At 33.0% G+C, this 21,600-nt stretch overlaps 1 protein-coding gene and 1 long non-coding RNA gene across 4 annotated transcripts; both read left to right on the forward strand.

Moving 5' to 3' along the window:
* The first annotated feature begins 268 nt into the window (after positions 1 to 268).
* Positions 269 to 12,699, forward strand: LOC110030561. The gene is made up of 9 exons (XM_020733325.1): positions 269 to 610; positions 5,049 to 5,192; positions 5,407 to 5,563; positions 5,916 to 6,021; positions 11,637 to 11,688; positions 12,025 to 12,131; positions 12,212 to 12,277; positions 12,358 to 12,420; positions 12,503 to 12,699. The coding sequence occupies exons 1-5, from the start codon at positions 433 to 435 to the stop codon at positions 11,661 to 11,663; spliced, it is 612 nt and encodes a 203-aa protein (XP_020588984.1). The 5' UTR covers positions 269 to 432; the 3' UTR covers positions 11,664 to 11,688; positions 12,025 to 12,131; positions 12,212 to 12,277; positions 12,358 to 12,420; positions 12,503 to 12,699.
* A 331-nt stretch (positions 12,700 to 13,030) lies between these two features.
* On the forward strand, positions 13,031 to 21,008 carry LOC110030562. Of its 3 annotated transcripts, none has more exons than XR_002294666.1 (7): positions 13,031 to 13,113; positions 17,495 to 17,555; positions 18,016 to 18,081; positions 18,231 to 18,296; positions 18,412 to 18,456; positions 18,537 to 18,665; positions 20,667 to 21,008. It is a non-coding gene; the product is annotated as an uncharacterized LOC110030562 (long non-coding RNA). The 3 variants fall into 3 exon arrangements; XR_002294667.1 differs by having other exon boundaries at positions 20,670 to 21,008; XR_002294668.1 differs by having other exon boundaries at positions 18,412 to 18,453.
* The last annotated feature ends 592 nt before the right edge of the window (positions 21,009 to 21,600 follow it).

A 21,600-nucleotide genomic window follows, 5' to 3' on the forward strand; every position in this document is an offset into this window, starting at 1 on the left:
ATATATATATAAGTATAATGTTCTGCTGATTTTTGTGCCGTTACTGAAAGCCGGTCGGGTTCAGTTAAGGCGAGGATGTCCTCTTCATCTAATCCCGAGGACAGGATGTCGGAGGAACTCAAGACGAGTTCGTCACAAAATGCCAATAATACCCTTAATATTTTATTCAAATAAAGACTACCATTGCTGAGCAGATTTGAAGCAACGGTGGACATATTTGTCTTTATATATCTTCGTTCCGCCTCGTTCAAATTGCTTGTCCATTTGCCCTCCTTCCTCGTCTTCCCAACGCTACTTTTCTTCTGCGGATTTCTCGCCGGCGGCGTGCTTCGAGTGCAGCGTCACGTCTCTTCCTATTATTAGTGTGTGAAGAGGCAGCAGAAGGATTCAGAGCCTTTACAGTTTTCTCTCTCGGCCTCGTTAGGAAACGCTATGGAAGGGGAAATGGAAGTGGTATTGGAGGGTGAAAAAGATTTTCGCTGTTCTGAGTTTGATGTTGATTACGAGTTTGATGCCCCGAGGTATTTTGAATTGGGGAGGGAGGAGTTGCAGCATGAGGCTCAGCAGGCGGAGTTCTGGTTTGAAACAGCCGGGAACTACGCTCCTTCTCGTATGTTTACTTACGCCTATTCCTAGGGTTTTTTTTTTTCGGGGGATTTTTTTATGGGTAGTTTTTTTTAATTGATTCCTTAATATTTTGTGTTGTTCTTATTCGTTCTATTTCTTGGTTATTTTATCTGTTTTCTGTGCTGGTTAATCGTCATTTTTTTTTACTTAGCGCGATGTTTTGAAATGTGCCAAATGCTGATGTTTTGTATGGGAGGAAGTGGGCTGGAATACTTGCTGTTTCATTAAAATATTGTTTTTTTCAGGGTTTTTGGAAAATAGATATGGATAACTTTTTTTTAATCTTTTTGGGACAATTTTGTTTGTTTGACATTGTTTAAGCTAAACATTAAAAGGGATGCTCTGCTGAAGAACTTCGAAAGCTACCCTAAAAGAATATTGTTGAGAAGAATCAGTGACAACTTACATATATGACGCCCTTCCATCCTCTCTAGTGTTCTTGGCTGTTTTAGAGAAATGTCAAAACAATCCAACAAGCTTTTAGGAGTTGATATCAGTTTGCAGACTGAATTAACATCCTGTTGATGATTATATTCTAATAGCTATTTAAGATTTTTAAAAGGAAAAGGCGTCACATACATTAAGGGACCAACTAAACAGAGCCGTTTATGCACTAATAATTTTGTCCTATAACCCTACAAGCTTGAAATCATGTTCTAATCACCGACATCCAAGAAAAATGAGGTCCGCATCTAATTCGAGGAGGTTTTCCCTTTGGAATTGACCCATGCCACCCAGGTTAATGATTATGAGAAGAATATATTTGATAACAAGGTCATAGAACTTAGATTATGTCAATTCAAAAATTAAAATATTAAACCCCTGACCTTTAAGGAGGCTACCTATAATATGAAGCCGTGCCTTGGAGTGAAAAAAAGAGAATTTAGAGGCCCAACAATTAACTCAAGGTTTCAAACCTCTCCTCATGGGCAAGAAATGCTGAACACTGGCCTCAAGGTCCATGCATTGGGGTGTCTAAAGATTTGTTATTAATAGCCTAAAGCTGACTAATGTACATACAAACAAAAGCTCCAGAATAATCTTGATTGCTATTAAAGTTGTAGGAACTTTCACACAAAGATGTCGGATGAGATGTTTAATATAATATATAATCCATTTAATGTCAATAGTTGATTCAAGGTGACAAGTTTTGATTGAATATTCTGGGATGAAATTTACTTCACGATACTGGATTTGATGGTAGATGAAACAAAACAATTAAAATTTTATTTCTTTTAAAATAAGCACATATGGTAGATTAAAACATGATAGACCTTGAAAAGACTGCCGATTGTGCTATGTAAGATATATGATGATGTGATAATTTCTTCATTTTTGGAATAGATACTTGGTAGATGAATACGAATGAGCTATATTTTGTGGGTCATGATGTTTTTGGAAATAGTATAAACAATATCAAAGTGCTTATATAGTGTATGTTAAGGGAGTTCCTAGAGAAAACATGAGCTAGAAATCTCTTATAGGAGCTTTTAACGTTGGAATCAAATAGTTTGAGATGTATTGATTATTATGAGAGGATTTGGTTTTGGTTCCATATCATATACCTTTGGCTTAATTTTGTAAAAATGTGTGACAGCCATTGAATTTTATCCAACTTGATCGCTTAAACACTCTCTAGGAATTGATATTGAATCTAAAAAGTTTTTTTATGCTCATGCGATAAATGCTTTTGTGCCTCTCAATTTTTTTACCTTTTCTCACATTATTAAGTTTATGTGACACCCTTATGTTAATTCATTCTTTAAGGCCTTAAATTTGAGGTGAAGCAATAGAAGACATGATAAGTTGTCCATTCTTAAAAATTTGCTGAGGAACTCGATGAGTACAATTTAATCCCATTCAATTTACTTGAAAAATATGCCAGTTTATATTCTTTGTTACTTGTCACTCACCTACTTGCTCAAGTTTTTGGGTAATAAATGTTAAGCATCAAAATATGAAGGCCATCATTCTGGGTCAATGATTCTCTCTAACGAGCAACGATGTTGCATGGGAAAAGAGAGGTTTTCCTTTAAAAATGTTTAGCAGTTTCTATACAAAATGTAATGGTTTGAGTATCAATATTTCAAACAATTTGATCAATAACAATAGCTATGCTATACATACAAAATCAGAATAAATCATTTTGAAGCTAGCGAAAAAGCATATTTGGAAGGTAAGATTTGTAGATGAAATGCTAGTAGGAGTGTTAAAGAATGACCCGACCTTTCTGGCCTCAATACCCTAGGGAATGCTCTTGAAGAGTAGTTCTCCAATGTTATGAGATCTCTGACATTATTACCAAACTAAGTCCAAATTTATTTCATAAACTTTCTAGATTTTGGCCACTCATTTAGAAAATGTAAGCTCATAACCTTTATGCTTTTACCGCACGCAATTTAGGTCATTGCTGCCCTAATGAATGCAACTTTTATAAATGTTCATATAACACTTTTCACCTTAATTAATAAGCTTATCATGTACATAATTGATATGACCATGGCAAATTAGGAATAGTAATTTTGTTTTCAAGTCGTGTTAGGTTAATTATGCTGAATTTTAACATACAATTTGCTTATTTCTTCCATCATATATTAGATTGATGCCTTCATTCAACAATTATGATTTGTGTGCATCTCATTGTTTTGCATGCTTATGTTCACAAAGTTCAATAATGTACGGGCTTTCTCTTTTTCATTCTCATGTATGTGTATTCTTTAAGGATGTCTCATGCTCTTGTCTTATCTGATGATTTTAGTTGATTATATGAATCTTTGTTAACTATTTAATCTTGTTAAGTGCTATACAATTTTACCCGAGTCTTTTCAAAATTTAGCTGAAGGTCATGCATGCAAGGTACCACCAGTGCCTTTGTAACAGTCCTCTTGACTTAAGTCACTATTGAACACCTGTGTTGTCTTTAAATATTAGTACCAAGCTATCACAATAATTACCATTTCTATATAAGTACTTGTTTTACTAAAATTGATTTTTTGAAATGTTCACATAATTCAGCTTTAAGAGCATAAATACTAAGAATACTTGTGATGTTCTCACTGATGATTAATTCAATTGTAGTTACTCTATTACTAACCCTACTCATCACAAAAAAAAAAATGTTATAAACTCTTTATTAGCAAATACGTTAGCTTGTAATTTTCAGTAACTGTCTTAATTTTTTCTTTTCCTATTTTATTTCTCAGAAACATGTGATTTTTATCCTCCTTGTCATTTTGTGGACTCATTTACTAATATTTCCATTTAATTCTCCAACATGCCTAACAAATCTAATATTGGTGCTATATTTAGTAAAACCTTGCGGATTTTAACTGCAGTTAAATTATTGAATTTCATGTGTGGCTGATGTTCTAGCTTGCCTATTTCCCAACACAGTTGGCTTAATTTGTAAAACATTTCCCTACCGTACCTTTCTATTGGTAATCCTAGTTGTGTTAGGATGTCAGTGGCATTTTTTGGGGTATACTGTTGTGTGTGTCTAGCATAAGTAAAGGTGGATTAGATTCATTAATTGGATTTTCAAACTTTAACAATTGGCTGCCAACTTAACACAAATACTTGGCCTCTGTCATCCGAACTTGAGAGTAGGAACCCTCAAACCTTAAGCACCTTCTTATGGAAGAACTATAGGAGCATGAATATCTTCATAGTCTAACCTCTACTTCTGTAAGTTATAGACAAGAAATAGTGCAAAATCTGAATATTTGTGAAAGAATATGGCTAAAGCAATTACGGGTGGAACTTCACATGGAGAACAAAACACTATTAAGATGTCCAGTGATACTCAAGGAAGCAATATTTCAAAGAATCCGGTACACCATGATCTAACCAAATATATAGAGATTGACCTACACTTCATCTATGAGAAGGTCAATGGAGGGATTGCCCGTCTAAGCTTTATCCCAATTCGGTATTAAATTGCTGACAATCTTATCGAAGCTCTTCCTCGACACCATTTTAGTGATTTCAACAACAATTTTGGGATTTATAACATATACAATCCAATTTAAGGGTTACTCACGATATGTAGAGGTCCACCTACGGTTTTAACAACAGTGGGTCTGTTGTTATATTTGAGGGGCAGAAATTATTTTCTCTTAATTATCCATTATTGTGTTTTAGATTCTTTCCTTTTTGACATAATTATTTGAATTTTCATTAATTGTATGAGGCTTAGTCTGAGTCGTATATATATTTTTTATTTACTTAATGAGAAAATTAGAGAGTTTTTCCTCCTAAATTTTACACATGGAATGTCTTAAAATGGCTGTGCATTTTATTTGCACTTAACTGTTGAAATTTTGTTTCACGCTGTTTTATTGAGCAACCTTACCTTGTTGCTATTTGGGATAACTTTTGATAGCGATTTTTTATAAATCCAACGGCTCTAATTGTTCTGTCAGCTTTGCTAGTCAAGATAAGTTTTGGCAAGAAAGGAAAGCAGGAGAACATAGATGCAAATTTTAATATCAGGGATGTGCATTCTCTTGATGCTCAAATGTGTGTGTATGCTTGCCCTGATTCGTCTCTTTGTGGAAGCTTAGCAGGTATTTGTTTTCATTAAGCTTGATCTCTTATTTAAGCTTTCAATTTTAGGTGTTGTAGCTTATTTTCCCTTTCATGGTTATTAAAATGTTACATATTTGTATTTATGACCCATGAAATGACCTCATAAGGTCTTTCCATTCAACTTCCTAACCTATGTTAATCTTTCTTTTTATCTTCATTTCATATGGGTTTTTGTTTTCCTTAATTGTATAGGACGTGCATATGATACTTGCCCACTAAAAGATCTTCCAAATGATAATCAACACGCTGCTTTGGACGGGACAGTTTCTAGTAATCCATGTTTTATGAAGCCAACTACAAGCCAATTGGCTACACAAAATTTAGTGCCGAGGAGTGCTGGCTGGTCGGTGTAAGCAATATGCAGCTCTGTTTATTGTAACTGTTTTAATTTTGAGCATTAATATTCATCATTTTTTCTCTAGATAGATTACTCAAGTCTGGAAGTATCTCCAACACTCCTCATGTAGGCCAGGAGTTTGCTTAGATAATTAATTATCCATACGCTACTATGTATTTTATTATTGTCCTTCTTCATCAACTAGTAGTTCTGCGATATTTGTTTATTCTGTTATTGAGTTTGTTGAATTCTTCTTCTGTATGCGAGCTTTTGCAATCAATCTAACAATCTACAGAAAATTTGGAAAACACGCAAATGCTATAAAGTTCTAGCTTTATCCAGGATTTATTTCTCATTTTTACAGGTTTCAGAGGCCAGTAACCGCACAAAGTCGAAGCTCTGAAGACCCAATACATGGTTTGCTTCATGCTGACAAAAGGCAAAAATTAGCTGAAGGTCATGCATGCAAGGTACCAACATATTAACCATTTTTTTCCCACAAAATTTACATGCATATATCACTAGAAAATTAAAGTGACCTTGGAGTTTTATAACATCAATTTTGTAACTGGAAATGATCATATTTTAGAGCAATTTTTACTGAATTTTCAATTATAAACATTGTTTGCTTTGGTAAAAATGCAGCTCCGTTTATTCTGTCTATCATCAGAGTATGTTGATTACTCTCTTCTTTTGCTATTATGTGCTTTTTCCTGCTTGTGCATTTTTCGAATGCAAATAATCAAGGATGACATGGCATGGTATGTATTCAAATTGTAGAGGCCCTAGTACATTTATCTTTTTTATGTGGATGAGATGCTAAATGAAGACTTTCATAATTCATGATTTAACTTTTTTATGTGGATGAGATGCTAAATGTAGACTTTCATAATGCATGCAGCTTCTCACTATTTCTACGTGGCAATTCATACCGTATGCTTAATGAAGACATAAATGATGAAATTTCTCTAATTTGACACACATTGCAATCAGCTTATTCTCCTTGCCGGCAAATGAAATTCTCCTCATCCATATGGTCCTACTTGGGAGTTGCATCCTTGTCTCTTTGGCTTCTACTTATGTTTAATGGTCTCTCCTGATTATTTACCTGGGGCCATTTTAGTCCACAGACTCCTTAATGGGGGCTAAAATGATCTTCCTTTGTGACTACTTCAGCCTATATTAAAATATTTTGGGATTAAATTGATACTTTGATAGATTTTGGGACTAAAATGCCTCCCTGGAACGTCAATGGACAATTTTGATACGTTTCTCATTTATGATTGAAATGTTGCATTCCTCACCCAATTTGTGGAAAATGGTCATGAGTGATGGTTAATACTCTTAGAGCAAAATGATTTCCGGAGTGATCAAGGATAAACTAATGAGAAACACTGACAAGAGAAATGTCATTTGTAAATTATTTTTGTTAATCGTTAAGCTATCTAGCAAATTACATATGCTAGAATAGTATTAAATTGCATCAATTTGATAAAAAATTTATAGACTTTGGGAATATTTCAGTCTATATTAAAATATTATTGGGTTTAAATTGACACTTTTATGGACTTTGGGACTAAAGTACCTCCCTAGAAAGTCAATGGACCATTTTGATACTTTTCTCATTTATGATTTAAATGTTACATTCCTTGCTCAATTGGTGGAAAATAGTCATGAGCGATGGCTGATACTCTTAGGACAAGATATTTTTCTGAGTGATCAAGCATAAACAAATGAAATTTCTCTAATTTGACACACATTGCAATCAGCTTATTCTCCTTGCCGGCAAATGAAATTCTCCTCATCCATATGGTCCTACTTGGGAGTTGCATCCTTGTCTCTTTGGCTTCTACTTATGTTTAATGGTCTCTCCTGATTATTTACCTGGGGCCATTTTAGTCCACAGACTCCTTAATGGGGGCTAAAATGATCTTCCTTTGTGACTACTTCAGCCTATATTAAAATATTTTGGGATTAAATTGATACTTTGATAGATTTTGGGACTAAAATGCCTCCCTGGAACGTCAATGGACAATTTTGATACGTTTCTCATTTATGATTGAAATGTTGCATTCCTCACCCAATTTGTGGAAAATGGTCATGAGTGATGGTTAATACTCTTAGAGCAAAATGATTTCCGGAGTGATCAAGGATAAACTAATGAGAAACACTGACAAGAGAAATGTCATTTGTAAATTATTTTTGTTAATCGTTAAGCTATCTAGCAAATTACATATGCTAGAATAGTATTAAATTGCATCAATTTGATAAAAAATTTATAGACTTTGGGAATATTTTAGTCTATATTAAAATATTATTGGGTTTAAATTGACACTTTTATGGACTTTGGGACTAAAGTACCTCCCTAGAAAGTCAATGGACCATTTTGATACTTTTCTCATTTATGATTTAAATGTTACATTCCTTGCTCAATTGGTGGAAAATAGTCATGAGCGATGGCTGATACTCTTAGGACAAGATATTTTTCTGAGTGATCAAGCATAAACAAATGAGAAACACTGATAAGAGAAATGTTATTTGTAAATTTTTTTTGTTAATTGTAAAGCTATCTTGCAAACTACAGATGCTAGAATGGTATTAAAATACATCAATTTGATAAAACTTTTATAGTCTCAATTTCAGTCTATATTAAAAGATTCTGGGGATTAAATTGACACTTTTATAGACTTTGAGACTAAAATACAACCTTGGAAAGCCAATAGACCAATTTGATACTTTTTTCATTTATGATTTAAATGTTGCATTCCTCGCTGAATGGGTGAAAAATGATCATGAGTGATGGTTAATTATCTTAAAACAAGATATTTTTTGGAGTGATCAAAGATAAACTAAAGATAAAAGGTTACAAGAGAAATGACTTTTGTAAATTATTTTTGTTAATTTTTATGCTATCTAGCAAACTGCAGGTGCTAGAATATCATTAAAATGCATCAATTTGCTAAAACTTTCTGAAATTTATATTGACAATAATTGAACTTTATAGGATAATTTTTCTATTTGTATCACTTGTTTGTATTGCTTTCAAACGACAATTCAGAACACTGTTGTTTCTCATAAGTTTTTTTATTTCTTGGTAGTCTTTAGTCATGTGTTGATGTTTGCTTGAATTGTAAAATAACTCAGTTGATATGAGGTTGAGGCATATAGCATTTGTTTATTGAACATTCATCAACAACAAATTATCTAATGATTTGTTTTATGTTTGAACACTACTGAAATTTGAGTTAAGGAGTATCATATTTGAGAGTTAATGAGTTTCCATTTTGTGGTGTGCTTGGTTGGCTATCATCTGAGTCATTTTTATTTTATATTTTTGTTTATATTTTAGGCAATTTGATTTGCTATAATAAGAAGAGATAGATTTTATTCTCATATAAATGAGTATTCAACCCTATTCGGGAGAGAAGAATTAAGAAATTCTCTCATATGCATTCTATATGGTATTAGAGCATAAGGTCTTTTTGTGACTCGCCTTTTTTGTTAACTTTCTTACTCGCGACACGTGAAGATAAAGCATGGGATTTCACCGACATTTGGGCCCTCTCAACTGGCAGGAAGAATGCATCACCGAGCTTGACTTTCCTGTTCAACATGCCTACCGCCCGAAACTCCCATCACCTGGCGACAACGATCCATTTTGGATCCGATTTCAACGAGTTTGAGGTGCTACTCAGAAAAGCACCATACGTGATGGTGAAGACGGCTGCCCCCAAAGTTCATGAGCCATCTTCTGAATTCAACCTGCACTCCGCCCAGGACTTCCCTTCTTTCAAGAAGGTGAATGTCACTCCCTCCCCACTGTTAAAGTGGCATATAGTTCAAATATCCTCATTTTATGTTTTATTTGAGCATCTTAGAGTACTCATGTCCCGTGTGTGGCCACAATTTGCATCTCCAATGCACTAATCAGTAGTGATGGATATATATAAGAAGAGCAAAGATGATTGCCTTACCAGAGCCATTACAATTCTGGAGAAAGAAGAACCAACATTTAGAATCTAGAGATAAAACATAACAAGACGGCGTCCATAAAAAAGAAAAAAAAAAGAACATGATTTCATCCTTTTATTTATTAATTCTATGACAAATGAAATAAAAAAAAAACATCATCCTCAAAGACATGGCACAAGATTTGGGATGTAATCAATGAAAAATGTAACTACTGTGACTACCAAATTATTTAAATAAACAAGAATTGGAGCTGCAATAAAATAAGGTAAAGTATACTTATGTGAACTACTGCGTCATTATGAAGAATAAATGATCCTAGGATTGCGTGTATAATAATTTAAGTGAAACGCAACAGCAGGACCGAAAAACATATTAAAATAGTTAGGAATCTAATACAAGACGCTCCTAATAATGATGCTATGTTTACCATCTATTAAAGAACAGTTACTTGCCTCTATCGGTGAGTAATACAGGACTTCTAATCTATTAGAGGTTCAACCCACGTTGTTGGTCCAAGATCAGCTTGAATGTCCCACAATAATTCTAATTTAATATCTAAATCCTATCAATGGACTGAACGCATGTGAACATACAACCTAACCTATCCCAATTATAGACACAAAAATGGAGGGTTATGAAATTGAGTTTAAATGATTTAAATTACAATAGAGATAAGTTGATTAACAAAGACAAGAAGTTTTTTAAAAGTTTACTTCAAAAAATAAATACCGTATATGTCATATTAAAATATAACAACTAATCTAATCTAATCTAACATAATCGATAAAATATTAAAAAAAAAACTATAATTGATTTCAAATTGAGTCGAGTGAGAAAATCGAGCAATAAAGTGTTGGAAGAAAGAGAGGAGAAGAAAAGAACTCACTATTGTGTCTCTTGATTGAGGGGATAGACGAATGAGAGGCCTTTGCTACCTGACAGTGGACAAGAAATAAAGAGGGAGTATAGGAGTAGTATAGGAGGGGTGACTATTTGGTCACTCGGGCTTGATGAAGGTAGTGGATTTGACGAGTCGTTGCTTGTTCGAAGGAGGTAGAATGCTACTAGGGAAAGTTTTGACAACTGTGGTGGTGTCAATTTGCAATGGCCTAGCAGTTGCAGGGTCTTAAATCACAGGATAAGTCAGTGAGTTGAGGTGGCAATGAGACACCCGGGACGTCGGCAATCAGAAAAGAAAGAACATTTTGTGATTAACTCCATCAGGGAGGCAGCAAAGGTGCCCGGGAGATCTTGCAATCTGTGTAAGAAGGGCACGAAGGCGGTGGATGCGATCTTAGGCAGTTCACATTCATTTGAGCTGAAGGTTGGCTCTTACAGGATAACCCAAGTCATCCTTTAGTTGATCGATACCAGTAGTTAGAAGTGTTTTGTGATCCGTGACAGTTATCATGTGAGGCTTGCTTAAATCTGAAGGGTGGTTTATCATTGCATCTTAACCTCCACCCACCTTAGGATACACTTGTAATTTTTGCTTTGTCATATGTTCCTTGTTCTCCAAATTGTGCTACACTGCTACCCACTATTGTAAGATCACTTATCTGCTTACCCCAGCTTTCCTTATCGATGCATCACCAACTTTTATGGCATTGCTTTTTAGGCTTCGTTTGAGATTGCGTCTGCCTTCCGTACTACCGCACTCAACATCATCGCCGGTGAAGAGGTCGCCTGTGAAGAGGACGTTTGGTGACCAAACGTTTTGGGAACATCTCCGGACGCACGCGGAAGAGTAAAAACATGAAAATATTGCCGTTTCAGGATGGAGTGGAGGAGTCCTGTTATGAAATGTGATTTTTGAAGGAAATTCGCCGAACGGCGGAGCTCCTTCAAACGGAGCCTTAGCCTGGCACAAAAACTGTTACCGGATTGACATTTCTGGCAATCTTATTTTTTATTGTTTAATTTGGCATTTGCGCCTAATTAGGGCTCTTATTTGACCACTTGAATATATTATAATGTTTACAGTTTGCTTTCTCCTTGTTTTTGATATGCACAAATGTGCTGTTTTGCATTGAAGAGTTACTTTACAGGACTTAATGGAATCTTTTTTTTTTTTAAACTGAGATATAGGTTGTTGGCACAAACTGAGATATAGGTTGTTGGCCACAATGCAACAAAGTGATCTATTGCACAAGAGTTCAAATAAGGTAATTTATTAAATTTGATTTTATATCATTTCTATTTAAGCAACAAAAAGTTATACTCCAGTTCTATACTTATATTTTCTGTTTCAGCTTATATCTTTTTTTTTAAGCGATCCACCATAATAACTAATATGGATGACCTTTTTTATATATTTTTTTTTTCTTTTCCTTGTTCAAATGGATTTACATCCAATACAAATTTTCCCAGATGTGGAATGACATTTTTTTACTTTGTTTTTTGAAAATTTTCTCCAAAAAGGCTGCCTAAGAGGATTTTAAGTTGGTGCAGTGAGTATTTTCTCAGTTGTGCTGTGAGCCTAAATTTAGTCTCTGATGCAGGAGTGTTTTGTTAATTGCAATTCTCACCTTGCAAAGATGAGACTAACAATTCCTAAAGAACCTGTCCTGGAAACAGCCCGGCGGGCAAAAAACTTTAGAGCTCACAGGTCAGGCTACACAATTTTAATCACATAGATGGATTTTCCTTCAGCATGATATTTATTCTTTTTACTTTTTTTTTTTTCAGAACTGATAACTCAGATTGTAAGAAGCCAGCACATCTACATTCAAAGCTCTTCCATTGAACAGAAAAGTAACGTGTGCAGCTTTCAAGGGCTTTCTTATAGTTATGCATTATGTCATTCTTTTGCCCTTAACTGGTTGGCGTTGCAGATTCTAGAAGCTCCCTCATTGTCTTTTCCCCAGAAGAGCACGCCAAAGTTGCCTATATTTCAGGTGTCACATCTTACTTTGAATCAAACATTTGCATATGTTGAGAGGTTTGATCAGCAACTCAGCTTTTGTTTTTTAAATGTAGGAGTTCAAATTGAAGACATCTGAGAGAGCTATGCTGCGTTCACTGGCTACTAGAACATCATTGGCACGTTACATAAACTCAAATTTTAGGATTTTAACCAAATAGTTCTTATTACTCATAATGCATATCACCAGACAGCCATATGCATGCACTAGTAAACTCGTTTTGTATTAATAATTGGGAAATTTACATACATAGCACACAATTCTTTTGTATTTACATATCTCACACTTAAAGTTTCAGATGTACATATCACTTTGGTGCTTTAAACCTATGCATGAAAAGGTATACTTTCCTTAAGAGTGGTAATAGCGTTATTTTTAATGCGATATTTAAGATTTGAGTCTATTTGTGCTAATATGAAAGTTTAGGTGTGAGATATATAAATACATAAGAATTGTGTGGTATGTAAATTCTGCTTAATAATTTTATAAATCATTTTATTTACTTTGGGTGTATTCATGGAAGTGTTACGGAAGCTGCACTTGGTATTCATGAGTCAACTTATTGCAGTCCAAAGATAATCTTGCTTCTGGTTCAATTGTAAAAGATTGCTGGACGTGCTCCAAAATATCAGAATGTCAACCTTCTAGTTTGTCAAAAAGAGTGACGTAAGATGACCATTATCACGATCTTTAAATTTTCAGTTTCTGAAAAAAGATATGCGATATTCATTTCATTGTCAGCTTTCAACAAATCTTATTGTTACTTTGTTATTAGATTGAAGTTTTGAGTCATCATTGATTCTAAAAACATCTACTTTTATTAAGGATTTGCAAAATGGTAGTTTTTTTATTCTTTCTGAATTTTGATTATATGGTCCAAACAGTTTTGCTTTCTCAAATTCTCATATGTAGTCTATGAACGCCATATCTCGTCCTTACTATTATAACATTTACCAATTTCTTTCTAGTAATTTTTTTAAAGCATTGATCCTTGAACCTTGGAGAAAGTATTCACATAAATTGCTACAACCTTTTAGAAAAATTTTTTCTCGGTTTTAAGATCCATTTAAACAGTTTTATTCTTCACTATTAAGTTTGCGAGATATTATTTTATGATGCTTGTCATTTTTTGTCATGAAAAGTTTACTTTGCTTCAATCATTAGCCACTTTTGTGTTATTTTGTGGCAATTTGGTGAGATAAAATAATGAGTATTGTTAAGCAAGTTGTAAAAGAAGTGTTTGGAGATCAACCGGAAAAACTCTCATGAATTAAAGTTGTTGGTGGTAGAATAATAATATGAAATAAACAATAAAAAATAAGAAGTTTTGTGTATAAAAATTGGTTTAGATGTTAAAACTTAGAGAATTTGAAAAAATATAAGGTGACTCGTAGGAAATCTAAGAAAGCAATTTTTTATTCTAGTAATTCTGCTTTCAATGATATTTATAATAAGTTATATATTAAAAAGGATGAGGTTTATTATAAACATGACAAACAAAGAGATAAGAAAAAGAAAGATTTCGTTTAAGTGTATGAAGGATGAAAATAAAAAAAAAAAAATTCTTAGATTAAGAATTCTTAGATTAAGATATTCAACAATAGGTGGATGGGATATTTTGATAAACTTTTCAATTAAGATTATGAAAATATAATTGATTTTAGGATATTAATATCTTAAATAATAACAATTTTTTTAATTTATCGTCGCATTTGTAAAATAGAGTTGATGGAGGCTTTAAAAAAAATAGAGTGTGGAAAATTTGTAGGACTTAATGATATTCTATTAGAAGTGTGAAAATGTTTAAGAGATCTGATGATTTCTTAGCTTATTAAATTTTTTAATATTATTTAGAACTAAAAAAGATGTGTAATGAATGGAGAAAGAGTCTACTGGTTCGTATTTTTTAGAATAAAGGAGATGCACTAGTATGCAAATTATAAAGGAATAAAGTTAATGTGTCATACATGAAAGTTATGAGAGATAGTAATTGAACATAGATTAATACATGATACAAAAATTTCTCAAAATCTGATTTGATTTATACTGGCAAGTTTACTATGAAAGCTATACATTTATATGTTAGACTAGCTCCTATGGTGCCATCCTTCACGTACTCCACTATGTCAACAAGCCTGCCAAATAGTTTGAAGACCATATTGTTAGGCGTGAGACTCAAAGGATAATTTAGTCATTTTTTTGTTATTATTGTGAGATATAAATAGTGCGTAATCTGTTTAGGGTCATGGCATCTGTGATTGTTGTCTTAAATATTAGCGTTAGGATTTGGGAGAGAATTACTTATCTCTTGAAGTGTAGGTTTATCTTTTATGCATTTGGGTTGTGTTGTTTGTGTCGGCGAAGTAATATATTTTTTTTGTTCTAATCTTTGCGGAAGCTAGTCTCATTATTATCAGATTAATGTCGGGTAACTCTACTATGGAAGCTATACCTTTGTTGAGAGGTTTGATAGAGAAATACAGGGAAAGAAGGATCTACATATGATTTTTTGTTGATTAAAAATACTTATGATAACATCCCATGAGAATTACATTGTGAGTAAGGAGGATCTACATATGATTTTTTTAAAATTAAAAAATACTTATGATAAGATTCCAAGAGACGTACTTTGGAGAGTTTTGGAAAAGAAAGATATTGATATTGATTATATTCAAGTCATTAAAGATATGGATTCTAAAGTTGTTACTTGTGTTTGATCACAAGGATGATTGACCACATCTCTATTTCAGTTGGATTACATCAGAGATCAACTTTAAGCCCATATCCTTTTTTGTTTTAGTTATGGATGTTCTTACGAGACATTTACAGGAGGATGTGCTTTGGTGTATATTTTTCGCTGATAATATCCTTTGCGTGAATAAGACTAGAGAGTTCCTGAAAAACTTGAGTTATGGAGGTCAACTTTGGAGTCCAAAGGATTTCATTTGATTAGATCTAAATCTGAATACATCGAATGTAATTTTAATAGTAGTAGATCTAATTGCAGGGTTGTAACAACGGATGATCAAGTCATTAAAAGGGGTGAACCTTTTACATATTTGGGGTCTATTGTTCAAAGTAATGGTGATATAAATGGAGTTGTTATTAGTAGAATTCAAGTTGGATGATTGAAGTGGAGGAATACATCAGACCTATAAACTAAAAGAAAATCTTTATAATACGTTGGTGAGACTTGCAATGCTTTATGGTGCAAAATATTGGCTTGTAAAAGTGAACTATAAAATTAAGTGTTGTTGAAATGAGAATGCTCAGGTGGTTGAGTGACTTTACACTTCGAGAAAAAACTGCAAAACTCATATATTTGTGAAAGGGTTGAAGTAGCTCTAGTGGCAGATAAGAATAGAGAGACTTGCCTTAGATGGTTTGGTTACATTAAACGCGGACCATTTAATGATCTGTTAGCAGAGTAGATGTTTTAGAGCTTACTTATTTTAATAAAGGTAGAGGTAGACCTAAGAACTATTGAGCAAATTGTATAAAAATAATATTAATTTATTAGAATTAAATGAAAATATGACACTTAATAAAACATGATGTAGAAAAAAGATTCATATAGTCGACCCCCACTTAGTGGGATAAGGGCTTGTTTTCTTTGTTGTTGTTGTTGTAATGCATATATAGATTATATCCTATATCCATTTTTTTTGTAATACAGGAAGATGTGCTTTGGTATATGTTTTTCGCTGATAATATCCTTCGTGTGAATAAGACTAGAGAGTCCGGGAAAAACTTGAATTATGGAGGTCAACTTTGGAGTCCAAAGGATTTCATTTGATTAGATCTAAAACTGAATACATTGAATGTAATTTTAATAGTAGTGGATCTAGTTGCAGGGTTGTAACAACGGATGATCAAGTCATTAAAAGGGGTGAACTTTTTATATATTTGGGGTCTATTGTTCAAAGTAATGGTGATATAAATGGAGTTGTTATTAGTAGAATTCAAGTTGGATGGTTGAAGTGGAGGAATACATCAGACCTATAAACTAAAAGAAAACCTTTATAATACGGTGGTGAGACTTGCAATGCTTTATTGTGCAAAATATTGGCTTGTAAAAGTGAAGCATAAAATTAAGTGTTGCTGAAATGAGAATGCTCGGGGGGTTAAGTGGCTTTACACTTAGAGAAAAAAATGCAAAACACATATTCGTGAAAGGGTTGAAGTAGCTCCAGTGGCAGATAATATTAGACAGACTTGCCTTAGATGGTTTGGTCACATTAAACGTGGATCATCTAATGATCTGTTAGCAGAGTAGATATTTTAGATCTTACTTATTTTAAGAAAGGTAGAGGTAGACCTAAGAAGTCTTGAGCAAATTGTATAAAAATAATATTAATTTATTAGAATTAAATGAAAATATGACACTTAATAGAACATGATGGAGAAAAAAGATTCATATAGCCGACCCCCACTTAGTGGGATAAGGGCTTGTTGTTTTTGCTGTTGTTGTTGTAATGCATATATAGATTATATCCTATATTCATTTTTTTTGTAATATTAATATTATTAGCATTCGTTAGTATCTGGTAGAGCTTTATGGTTTCATTCTTTTATCATTTTCTTAATATTTGAGTCCACGTAGTATTTTCTTGCATCTATTTTGTATTCAGAACCTTCTTTTTTTTTGGGTGAGGGTGAGGATTTTGATTATTTTTTAGTTGTTAGAATCTAAATTTGTTTGTTGTTACTTTATAGGCTTGACCATAAACATCCTTTGATATGTATTATGTAACATACAAGCGGTAATGTGTTCAAATCTAAATAAACTTTCATGTGTGTAGCGGTCGAAATCAAACTTCATGAGCTTGATGAATTTTTATTGATAATACATGAAATAAACTCCATATTGTGAAAAAAGGCTCACAATTTATGCTTCCTCTTTTCATGATAAGAGTCGATCAAAATATATTTGACAAATTTTAATTAACTTTGAAGTTTAACCTCATTTTAATTTTTTTGAACAGATTTATGATTTTTTATAACCTTTTGTCTGTATGTCACGAGCTTTATTTGTGTTACATATTAGTGATGATAGGAAAGCCAGAGGAAGCACTCAGAAACTCCAGAGTCTGAACCTTCACGAGAAGGTCAGTCATAATGGATGTTCTTAATGCATTTTTTACATCATACGTTACATGAGGTATCTGTTTCTTGGAGGCATTAATCAACTTCATTCAAATGTACATTAACCAGGCATTAAATTGGTCTGTCATTGTTATCTGTTATTTCTAAGTTTCAGCAGGCCATTGCAGCAGATCAAGCTCTATTTGTAGTTTCTCAAATAAAGCCTTCTTTTTAATGTATTGGATAGGAAACAACTATTTCTGATTTTGAAATTTCCAATTATATACTGCTTAATAAGAATAAAGTGATCAAAGTTATCTAAAACATTTTAATGAATTTTTTAAAAGAATTTTATGTTTTCAACAAACCAAAGGAGTCATCATATGCATATCATCCATACCCTCTGAAAAAACAGGAGTCAATAGCTTTTACAAATTGAATGGTCTAAGTTAACTTGAATAAATTTTATGTACTTTTTAACAGAAATTCAATTTCTCAACTCGTAAAAAGATTCAGCAGCATAATCCTCTATCAGAAGTTTTTAACAAGGTATGTTTTGAGTAAACTTCTTTTGGACTAATCACTTAATGTGCATTTCCTTTTGTGATAATTATATAACTTTCATCTAACCTTTTGAGGAATATTACTATTTGCTAGCATTCCAAAGGTTCACCCCTTATTTTCTTGCCTTGCATTAGCTCTCTTTAGCTTCAGAAACACAACAGTTTGATTCATCTTGGACATAATTTCCGGAGTCCATTCATGTAACTACTAAAACTCTTTTGTATTTTCTCTTACAATAAATTGCTTTTTGCAAGCAACACTGTTTCATTTGCATGTAAAATATTTGAACATGTCTAAGATTTATTGTATGTGCAGGACCCAGAAGAGACTGATAAATCCAGAACAACTGCATGAAGGGTGGTAATTTATCCTATAATTGATATTAGCTCTTATTTTCTTTGAGCCTTCTGCTGATGTAAATTATTCATCCACTGAAACAGTTGCTGCGCGACAACATTTCGATTTGTTGACGATGAAATTACCAGATGAAGATTTCAGAAAACTGAGGCACCTTAATTGTTCACGGAGGAGAGAAATTTTGACTTCAAGACATCGTGAAATATACTTGGGTAAATAACGATCATAAAGTAATAAATTTTTTGCCTGTACTCCTTTTATTTTTGGTCTTATAAACATTTTTTACTCTCTATAAGAAGTGATATCACTTATGAAAATAGGTTGGAGATGTTTTTATGGTCGTGCCTTGGAACCATCTAGTTGGAAGAGGGGTCGTAGGATTTTAGTTCTTCTTGGCTTAACGCTTGCACTATAATAGATCACACGTGGTTCGATAGAAAAGTGGAGATAATTTGATCATGGCTAGATCTAATCAGCATATTCTCTTACTATAAGAACAAGCTGCTCCTACTAGTACCAAAATAATGTAACATTTTCTTTTTTGAATAAGCTAAAGACCTCCCCCCTGTAAATACTTCAGAAATTCTTCTTTTTTTTTCTCAGATGGCAATCTCTCTCTCTCACCCTCTATTTTTTACATGTGAGATGTCAAGGGCATCTCCTTCTGCAATATTTTGCATGATCTTTTAAAGTGAATAAAAAATGTTGTTGTGTTTGGAAAATATTGCAGAATAGATTATCTATCAATTAATCTTAGAGTGAAATAGTTAAAATTTAAATGCTATGCATATGATTACTTTTTTTCCATTTTTTTTAAATTTTAGTCATTTAAACAAAAATAAATTCACTTAGTAGTGAATACTTTTGCTTTTATGTCCAGTGAATACTTCATGCTTTTATTAAGTATATTATCTATGTACCCTTTAATTTGTGAATGACACCGTTCAATGTAACCGAAAATGTAATTTAAGACTAATTTAGAAAAACTTTTAATAATCTGGAACTAAATAAGAGAATTTTAACTCTCGGAGACTAAATTGGGTATTTCTTATTAGTCGGGGGACTACTATGGGCTTTAACTCTAGTGAACCTAGAGCTCCAGGCAAGCACCCTAAAAATTTCTCTTTACTTCTATTGAAGCTCATCTCCTCTCTCTCTCTCTCTCTCTCCCTCCTGCTTGTGAGATGTCAAAACAAGTCCGTGTAGGGTTTCTTTAACGGTGATAACATGATAAGCATTCGATCTTCTAATATTTTGCAAGCTCTCTTAATCTGAACATAAGATGTCATATTTGACAAAAAAATAAAAAAATCATGTCTCTGTAAATATCCATTCAATATTTGCTATAAATAGCTTGTCTCAATCATTTCTTATAGAGAATTAATGAAGAAAAGTTTGCAGGCGGGCCTACATTTTTACATAGCCATACTTGATTTCTTTTGTTTGTGCATTTTATTCATCACTATTATCCTGACATCCTCCGCACATCAACTTGCTTGTAATTGATATCAAAAGGTGAAAGAAATTTGGATAGCTATGGGTAATGATTTAAATACAATTGTAATGAGCTCTATTGCCAAGTTATAAAGAATAAAGATTGAATTCATGCCAATTTTATGATTTGGCTTTGTTTTCTTTCAATTCTCATTTTATCATATAGATGGCTACTGTATAGAGGATGAGCCTTTAGAGAAGGCAGTTTGGAGGAAAGAGATATTGGGAGGAGTGAGAAAACCAGCTAGGTAGGAGAGAGAAATAGAGGGGATAATAAAAGGAGAAAGAATATTTCCAAATCGATCAATTATTCAATAATTATTTATAAGCCATACTACCTCTATTTATAAAAATAGGTTTGCAATATGAGATCAAACTTTCATGAATTTAAATTATAATGCAAATCTGCATAGCTCCTAATAATCCTACCATCTATTTTGAAAAGAAAAGGATATACCTAATAATAAATGGAATCAAAGTGAGCAAAACCCTAAAAAAAATTCTAAAATACCAGAAATAATATATAATTGCTTGTGCTGCATCAAGAATCCCTTTTAATTTATGTCAGCTATTTTGGAGTTTATTTTTCTTCAGGGGAACTAAATGCATAGCCAGAGCTGTTGCTCTCATTTTATTTTGGAGTTTATTTTACTTTGCTTGTGCTATAAACAATTGTATTTAGGCTTTAATCTGAAAATCTTCCTTTTTGTTAACTCTAGCAGGATGTTCTTGGCATCAATCACACTAAAGATAATCGACCTGATCGATGAAATTGATGCGAACTCAAACTGGATGTTATAGTGATGTGCATGAGAATGCTTTTTCGGAACTTAATGCATTTCCAATATAAGATTAGATCTGCCCAAAAATGTTCTCTTAGACCCTGAATTTACCATCATTTAGATTAGAAGTTTGGGAAATTTACATACATACCACATATTCTCATGTATTTATATATCTTGCAGCTGAAGTTTGATATTTACACTCATGACAATTTAGTGTCACAAATCTATACATGAAAAGTTTATTTCACTCTTGAAAAGATAATGATTGTGGTATTTTTGATGTGATGTTAAAGAATGGAGTGATATGTATGTAAAAATGTTTAGGTTCTTGACATGTAAATACATAAGAATTGTGCGGTATGTATGTAAATGTCCCTTAAAATTTTGGATCAATTTCCAGTTTTCCTGAATCTGCAGCACATAATCAGAAGAGTGAGAGGCATAAAATATCACTTGGTTTGCAAGATCACATGCATACATATTTTCATGCATATGAATTTCTGTTCCTTGTGTCAATACATCCATTGAATTGTATGATTTTCTGAACAGTAATTGTCAATACTTTATGAAGAATAATTGGCTGGTCTCCAGCTTAAAGGCTTGTAATTTTCTCGTCAGCTAACTTTCCACTTCTGAGGCCACCTGGGTTCTTTCTAGTTTCTAAATCCACATATAAACTAGCAAATGCCACCTGGGAGCTCCTGTGAAAAAATTTCCTATTTTTGGTACAATTTTATATACAATTAAGCATCCATTATGCAAGGCAAAAGAACTTACATATACCACCCGATTGTTATGCATTTACATGTCTAACAACTAAACTTTACCTTTTATATTTATACCGCCGAAAATTTTCATATCACATTAA

The sequence above is a fragment of the Phalaenopsis equestris genome, unplaced genomic scaffold (assembly GCF_001263595.1).
Source record: "Phalaenopsis equestris unplaced genomic scaffold, ASM126359v1 Scaffold000740, whole genome shotgun sequence".
Lineage (NCBI taxonomy): Eukaryota > Viridiplantae > Streptophyta > Magnoliopsida > Asparagales > Orchidaceae > Phalaenopsis > Phalaenopsis equestris.